An 8,970-nucleotide genomic window follows, 5' to 3' on the forward strand; every position below is an offset into this window, starting at 1 on the left:
GGATGAGATAAACCATGAACAACATCAAAAATTTTCCTACGAAGCTGTTGAGGTACATAAGGATGGATATTAACAGTAGAGCAGTCACAGAAAATAGGCGTAGTCGAGCCAGTAAGTACAAGTTTTTGAAGCTTGAGGGAAGAACTCGTGAGAAGTGTTTTCAATTCTTCATCTTCTTTTTGTAATTCTGCTAACTCTTCCAGAGAAACTATGATAGGCATCGAAACAGATTCAATTCTAGAGAGTGAATCTGCAACTACATTTTGTTTACCAGATATATGCTCGATGTTTGTTGAAAATTGAGCAATGAAATCAAAATGTCGGATCTGTCTGGGTGAAGCTTTATCCAATTTTTGTTGAAAAGCATAAATTAAAGGTTTATGATCTGTCCGAATAAGAATCTGACGTCCTTCAAGTATGTACCTGAAATGCTTGATGGCTAAATAAATACCAAGAAGTTCACGATCGTAAGTACTATAATTACATTGATGGATGAGATAAACCATGAACAACATCAAATATTTTTCTACGAAGCTGTTGAAATACATAAGGACGAATATTAATAATGGAGCAGTCACAGAAAATAGGTGTAGTCGAACCAGTAAGTATAAGTTTTTGAAGCTTGAGGGAAGAATTAGAGAGAAGTATTTTTAATTCTTCATCTTCTTTTTGTAATTCTGCTAACTCTTTCAGAGAAACTAATATGATTGGCATCAAAACGGATTCAATTCTTGGCAGGGAATCTGCAACTATATTTTGCTTACCAAAAATATGTTCGATGTTAGTTGAAAATTGAGCGATGAAATCAAGATGTCGGATCTGTCTGAGTGAAGCTTTATCTAATTTTTGTTGAAAAGCATAAATTAGAGGTTTTTGATCTGTCCGAATAAGAATCTGACGTCCTTCAAGCATGTATCTAAAATGTTTGATGGCTAAATATGAAAAAGTTCGCGATTGTAAGTACTGTAATTGCGTTGAGTGTCATCTAATTTCTTTGAGAATAATGTAATTGGTTTATTAATCCTATCAATTATTTATTCTAAAGATGCACCTACTGCAAAATCTGATGCGTCACAAGTGAGGATAAGAGGTACAGTCGAAGCAGGATGTGCTAAGGTTGTGACTCGTAAGAGTTCTTTTTTACAATTTTTGAAGGCTTTTTCAGCTGCAGAAGTCCAGGTGATTAATCTTTTATCTCTTTTCTTGTTATCCTTTAAATAATCTGTAAGAACTGCTTATACGATGCAGCATTCTTTAGATATCGACTATAAAAGTGGATAATTCCTATAAATCTTCGTAATTCATGAATCGTTTTAGATTTTTTGTAATCAATTATGGCTTTAACTTTTTTCTGTCAACCTTGAAATTGACCTTGAAAATAACTGCCACAGTTGCTTTCAAGGTCAATTTTAAGGTTGACAGAGGCACTTTCAGAAAAAACGTTTGATACAAAAGTTTCTTATTTTTTCACGTACAATTCGAATCTGTAATAAAAAGTACTATGTTCCCCTCAAAAAATTCAACTTCCGGTCTGGATGGCATATTTCTGGTCGGAATCAAAAGTTGAAAATATCACCATTCGATAGAGCATACCCGATTTACTTAAAAAATGTTCGCAATATTTGATAAAAGCCATTTATTTTTATTTTAAAAGGGGTGTACGGGTGGTCTGGGACACCCTGCGTGTATATACATACATATATAAAGGAGGGAAAGTGTATGTGACACTCAGAATAAATAGTAGATTACGTTAGAAGATGAAATTTGTAATAATAAACTAATAGTAAAAGATATAAGGGCTATATTAAGCCTATGTAATAATAAACTAATATGTAATAATAAACTAATAGTAAAAGATATGAGGGCCTATTAAGCATTTTTAAATTATATACGTAAGTAAAATATAAATACATAATACAATTAAAGAACGAAACTATACGCGCCTAATATCGCGCCATTATTATGCGATAATGGCTACATGCCCCTTAAAAAAAGCAAATAGGAATAACAAGCCTTGATTACAATAAATACAAACACATGCGTAATTATATAATAGGTAACTTAATATTATACATACATACAACTCACACATAAACATTTTTTATTCCCCTTGTATATTATATTGATTAAACATCTCTAAGGAAACATAAAGATGGCGATCATGGTGACAAAAACGTTCATATATACATACTTCAAAACTTGTTCCAGTAATTTCAATATTTACAATTTGATTTAACATTTTTAGAATGAAAACCAGCGACTTCGAATCATCGTATAGGACATCCTCCAGGATCCCTAGTGTCAATTCGTCCAAGATAAAACTCAGTGCATTTGTACGAGCTCGCAAAATTGGATGCGAACGGAATGTCGCTTCGGTGCTTCTTCAGCAACGACAAGCGCTTCGTGTTGTTGACGAAAACGTCGACGTTACACCGAAACCGTTAATCCATCCAACTTTCAATATCATTGATGATAATCAGACAACCGCTTTGGAGAGCACCGGACTATTCCAGACGGGAAGCGGCTCCCAATTGATGTCATCTTCTTCGAGAATCAGTGGTCTCAGAGGTAGTTCGTCCATCCTCTTCAGATCTTCCTCAATGCCGTCCGACGATTTGCAAATGGAGAGTTTGCTGTCGACGCAGATTTGCGAGTCTTTGCCTGTCGAAGAGGACGAGGATATCGCTCCATTGCCATTTTTTCTGTCTAGGTAGTAATGATTAATAATCTCTTGAATTAGTTTGTGAAATAAAAAATAAAGAATCAAATTATAATTAAATAAAAATTAAAAATATTAAATTTATCATATTGAAAACTTTAATTACAAAATTTTTTGCTTTGTTGGGATCTAAAAGTTAAAGCTTTAAAATTTATGAATATAAAATTATACATAGAAATTTGTGTAAAAAAACTCGAATTGGGTAAGTATATAATTGTTAGAATCAAATGTCTTTATATTCTGAGTCCTATTGTTATTACAATTTTATCAGCTGCATTATTGTAACTTTTCTTCTTACACTGTTCTGTTACTATATTATTCATATTCTAGTTACAGTAAAATTATGTATATCTTCTATCTTTTCATTCTATCTCTCTCACTTTAAATTAAAAACGACATTCTGTACATCAAAATATTAGAATATGATTAGAGTATTAAGGAAAAGTTAGTTAGCTAAATAGAAATAGAATGCATGTTTAATTATTTTACTTGTTAAGAATATGAAGAAATTAAACTGTGAAATTTAGATATAATTATTAAATAATATATGATAATGAAGATTTTATTTGTTTATAGTGATGACTCAGCCATATTTACGGATCGTCCAGAAACTGTGACGATCATATTAAAGGAAACACAGACATACTTCATTTTCGAGATGCCGCAGATGACCGAGGATCTGCGAACGCCTGAAGGGCAGATAGTTCAACAGGAAAACAAGAATTACGAATATGTGACAATAGGACCGGGCTCCAATCGGAAGCTGCTGGACGCTGAAACGCAAACAATACGCGTGTTGACAAAATCGCGCGGCACCTATTTAGGCATGAGGCCCCGTAGGAATCAGGATGTATTTGTGAACAATTGGGTGATTCATGATACTTATGCAGCACCAGAATTGATGACAGAGAAGAACGGACGTATGATTGTACATACAAGGGAATCGATGAGCCGAATACGACAAGCGCAGGCAAACAATTTTTCTCATATTTACATTTTAGAAAATAAATCGCTCAATATATAATTTTAAAAATTTTGCCACTTTTTTATTGAAAATTTTGTTGACAACTATTAAAAACCTTTACACAAAATTTAATAGAATCTTAAAGGAATATTTGCAATGCATAATATATAATAGGAGAGTATGTAATGAGAGGACAGACAAAGAAAAAGAGAGAGATAGAGAGAGATAGAGAGAGAGAGAGAGGAAAGGGGGAGGAAGAGAGAGGGGTGGGAGGGGATGGAGGGAGAGAAAGGGGGAGAGGGGGAGGGAGGGAGAAGGGGGAGAGAGAAAGAAAGAATAATAGCCTCTATTACATTATACAATATAAATTTATGATTTTACGATACAAACTTTTATTTTTTGTTACAAAAAGTATAGAGTAAATGTTTACCTTTATACAGCCCATCCCAAATGACTTCCGGTTGACCTTGATGTTGATCTTCATCTCTAAGGAGGTCAAGGTCATTGATCTTTCCCGTCGCTCGATTAGTAAAAAAAAGTTCTGACTACTTAAACAAGGTTTATAATGTCTCCTATCATTTTTAAGCTTATATAAATATTAGGTAAAACTTCAATATAGGGACAACTTGACAAAATTTTATAAAAGTCACATATCTTATGTGTTTTGAAACGTAGAAAACAAATCCGTTGAAAAAAATTTCGCTCTCGTTCCATTTTTTATATATTCTATTTTTTATATATATTTTTTTATATATTCCTGATTAAATATAGTAATTTTATGCGTGCAATATTGACGCTGAGTACATTGTTTGATTGGTATATAAGAAGTGGCGGCCATAAATTTTAGTTTTGAAACAGAAATAGGATTGGGTTAGGTTATATTTTACGGAAGGGGAGCTCCCCGTAGGGGGGCGGAACCCACTGTGTTCACACATATACTTTACGACGCGAAACGAGGTTCGCCCCACAATTGTTGTGTGGATGGCAAAATGTATGCGTAGACGCAGTAAATTCCGCCCCCTCCCTCCCCTCCACGGGGAGATTCCACTTCCGAAAAATATAATCTAACCCAAACCTATTTCTGGTTTAAAACTAAAATTTATGACCACTTCTTATATACCAATCAAACAATGTACTCAGCGTCAATATTACACGCATAAAATTACTATGTTTAATCAAGAATATATAAAAAGACCACGCACGATTCATATGAAGAAAACGTTTTCGGTCAATTTGCTTGAATTTATAATATGTTATATTTCTTGTGTTCCTGATCAAAAATGTCAAGTTACAGAAACTTTTTATGTCCAGTTTCTGAATTATACGGATATACAAGAAGTATCGGAACCCCTTAATATTTCGAAAAATAAGCATTTTAGAAAAAAATGTTCCATATAAAAGTTGTAGAATTTTATGTGATGCATTACATAGCAATATTATTATGACTTTGAATAGCGTTGTCAAGGTCACGTAAAGATCACCTTGACATATCTTAATGGAAACCCCTATTTTTGATTGCATATTCTTGTAGTTTATCTTGAGAGATTTTTTAAACACTATAATAAAGTACCCAGTGAGCATTATTGAGAGGATGAGCTCTTTAAGAGGACTTTTTAAAGAAGTATTTTTTCATTAAGTACTTTCCGAGTTAGGAAACTTGAAATGTACAATACCGCCAGCATTACCCGAAAATTATTTTTACGTGATCTTAACAATGCTATTTAAAGTCACACTAACATTTGCTACTTAATACGCCACTTAAAATCCTACAACTTTTATTTGAAACATTTTTCTCAAAAATGCTATATTTTCCAGATTTGAAAAAATGTTTCAAATAAAAGTTGTAGGGTTTTAAGTGGCGCATTAAGTAGCAAATGTTAGTGTGACTTTAAATAGCATTGTTAAGATCATGTAAAAATCACTTTCGGGTAATGCTGGCGGTACTGTACATTTCAAGTTTCCTAACTCGAAAAGTACTTAATGAAAAAATAATTTATTATAGTGTTTAAAAAATCTCTCAAGATAAGCTACAAGAATATGCAATCAAAGATGGAGGTTTCCATTAAGAAATGTCAAGGTGATCTTTACGTGATCTTGACAACGTTATTCAAGGTCAAAATAATATTTCTATGTAATGAGTCACATAAAACCCTGCAAGTTTTATATGAAACATTTTTTTATAGAATGCGTATTTTTCGAAATATTAAGAGGTTCCGATACTTCTTGTATACCCGTATAATTCAGATATATCCCAGACAGCACAAAACGTCCTCAGGATCATCCTGAATATGTCCAGGATGGTTCAGGATATTTGTGTTTCTGTAACTTGACGCTTTTGATCAGGGACACAAGAACTCTATAACATATATCACAAATTCAAGCAAATTGACCAAAAACGTTTTTTTCATATGAATCGTGCGTGATCCTTTATTCCTTCATAACTTTTTGTTACTAACCGAGCAGGTTAGGTTCTCGACGGAAAAGGTCAATGACCTTGACCTCCTTAGAAGTCAAGATCAACGTCAAGGTCAACCGGAAGTCATTTGGAACGGGCTATATAAAAGTAAACATTTACCAAGTATAGTTTATTTATTTTTTACATTTAGTTACAGATTTTAGTATAACTGATTTAAAATAATATTAAAATTTTAATCGATATCTAATTCTAAAACGAATTCTACAACGATAACATTTACTTTATAAAAAAAGTAAGAATAAGAATCAACGGATAGAAATTGTGAAATTATAAAAGTTATATGTAAAATGACAATATATAATATATATTTATTTTTTAATAATTAAGCACTATATAGGATGCTATGAAAGGAAGAGCCAAAATTAAAAGCTTTTAATTCTTAAATCTTTAATGTGTTTCGGAAGAGATAATATACAATAATATATCTATTAATAAAATAATGAACAAAAATAAATATTTAATATTTGTAGGAACTTAGAAAAAAGTATCTGTTAATGGAAAATAATAAATAAACAAAGTGTCTATAATGAAATGTATGACAAAATTTCTAGAAAGTAGATACATTTCAAAAATAATTTTTATGTTTGCGACAGGAACTCCAATACAAGCTCCCCGAATCTGAAGCAATTCCAGACGCAAGTCCCGAGGAACAATTGTCTCATATTTGCCGGCAAACACGTTTCTTAGATGCAGCATGCGTGATGGAGCGCATAATCGCAAATAATGTGTTCGCGATGGCGCAAAAGCGCTTCACTGGCTTGATTAAGCGTGATCCGTGCGCCCTAGATCTAGAGTTCAATTATCGATTGGATCTGCTGTGGATATATGCGTGCGAAATGACGCGCGATCGTCCTGTATCAGCGTTCCGTTGCAGTCCGGCTAATGCGACTCTCCTCGCCGTCGCTTACGGCGCCAAGATTGATTCTGATAAGACGAATGGACTGCTGCTGATCTGGTGTGCTAAGAACCCCAGCCAACCTGGCCGCGAATATATATTTGACAGTCCGCTGTCCAACATTGATTGGAGCAAGGAGCGATCGAATCTTCTGGCGATCGGTTTCTATGATGGAAGTGTAAAGGTCATCGATGTCAGCACTAAAGAGGTGAATGTCATCAGGCAGAGTTGCAGGGAGACATCAGTAGCTTGCTCACCACATTGGCAGGTAACAAATATTCAGTTATCAATCATCAGTTATTAATCATCACACTGTCATTATTCTAATTTCGATATTATGAATATGTGATTCTCATTTATTTTTATATTATAAAAGTACCAAAATATTTTAAGTTCTATATCAAAATATCGAATTTGAATACGAATAGTTTTCACATTGCTAATAAACAATCAGTATATTTTTGTTTCTTTTTCTCCTGTTATTCTATAACTTTATTTTGTATTTTATACATATATAAATACATTTATGTGTACGTGCGTACGCTCATACAAGATAAATCAAAAAGTGAAGAGACTTTTTTTTGTTTCCTCAGACAGGTGGCTACCAACATTCAACTCCTCTATGATTTATCATAATTTCAAGATGTATTTGTGTGTTCAAGTGATGGTTTGTTGTATAGCTCTCTTTTATTGTGATTTTATGTCAATTTAAAATGAGTGCTTTATTGTCAAACTATACCGAAGAAGAAATGCAAGCAGTGATAAACCTTCTTTACTCAGAAAGGGTGAAATCTGCAGTGATTATTCACAGAATATAGCAGCAATATAATGAGAGATGTCTAAGTCATAGCAAGATCTATGAATGGATAGACCATATTAAAAATGGATTTCTGCTTGAATGCTCTTCACCGTAGACAAAAATCCAACCATTTTTAAAACGATCTATCCACTCATAGATCTACATTCTAGCACTTATAGATCTATCATTCATTTCAAATTGACATAAAATCACAATGAAAGAGAGCTACACAACAAATCACAACTCTGAATATACAAATACACTTTAAAGTTATGATAAATTATAAAAGAATCACCAGTATTACCAGTCATCTATATAGGCAAACAAAAAAATGCCTTTACTTTTTGACTTATCCTCCAGCATATGTATATATACGAGAGTCATTTCATAAGTAATGCACAATGTGGTATACTCAATATAGTATGTACGCAATTATTTATAATTTTGACACTGATATAGGTATAGGTAGATCTAAATATTTCCTACATTTTGTAGGATTATTTCCGTTTCTTATTCTTTAATATTTTTTATAATGCGATGCTGCAGCAACATCAATACAATCATTATAAACAACCGTGTACAATTTCTTGCCATATCAATTATGATAATATACTTGATGCCGTCCATAATATTTCGTTGCATAATAACATTGATAGTATTCTTTATTTTTGCTATAGGTACAGTGGTGGCGCAGCGATGAGCAGTTCGACTTTCAAGAGCAGATCTACACCAGCGATCAAGAAGGTCGAATATATTGCTACCGTTTTGGCGAGGATTTCTTTGCCACAGAAATCATGCGCTTGTATAGAGTCAAAGGTAAAGTAGCCGGAGTTTCTAGAATTGACCACTGCGTGGCCTATGATGTGCCCATTAACCGTCAACCGGGTGCTCTTATTCTTCGAAGGCATCCTATCGTCAGTAACATTTACTATGTCGGCTCCGACGAAGGTTGTGTTTATCGATGCTCCACAAATTATTTACGTCAACACGTAGACAGTTTCCTGGCGCATGACGGTCCGATCTATTCTCTCCAGTTCTCGCCTTTCTGCCGAAAATTGTTTTTGACCTGCGGTGCCGATTGGTGCACCAGGATCTGGGCCGAAGGCCTTACTGAACC

General features: G+C 33.6%; 1 protein-coding gene across 1 annotated transcript in view; it reads left to right on the plus strand.

The window, feature by feature from the left end:
• Positions 1–326: 326 nt before the first annotated feature.
• LOC115232959 (WD repeat-containing protein 78-like) overlaps positions 327–8,970 on the plus strand; it is a 12,953-nt gene continuing 4,309 nt past the window's right edge. The window contains exons 1-6 of the mRNA XM_029803138.1: positions 327–467; positions 1,046–1,179; positions 2,246–2,710; positions 3,296–3,689; positions 6,753–7,322; positions 8,531–8,970. Of these exons, the coding sequence (XP_029658998.1) occupies positions 2,247–2,710; positions 3,296–3,689; positions 6,753–7,322; positions 8,531–8,970 (1,868 nt within the window). The 5' untranslated portion in view covers positions 327–467; positions 1,046–1,179; position 2,246. The remainder of the gene's footprint in view (positions 468–1,045; positions 1,180–2,245; positions 2,711–3,295; positions 3,690–6,752; positions 7,323–8,530) is intronic.

The sequence above is a fragment of the Formica exsecta genome, unplaced genomic scaffold, assembly GCF_003651465.1.
Source record: "Formica exsecta isolate Colony F162 unplaced genomic scaffold, ASM365146v1 scaffold1527, whole genome shotgun sequence".
Classification (NCBI taxonomy): Eukaryota; Metazoa; Arthropoda; class Insecta; order Hymenoptera; family Formicidae; genus Formica; species Formica exsecta.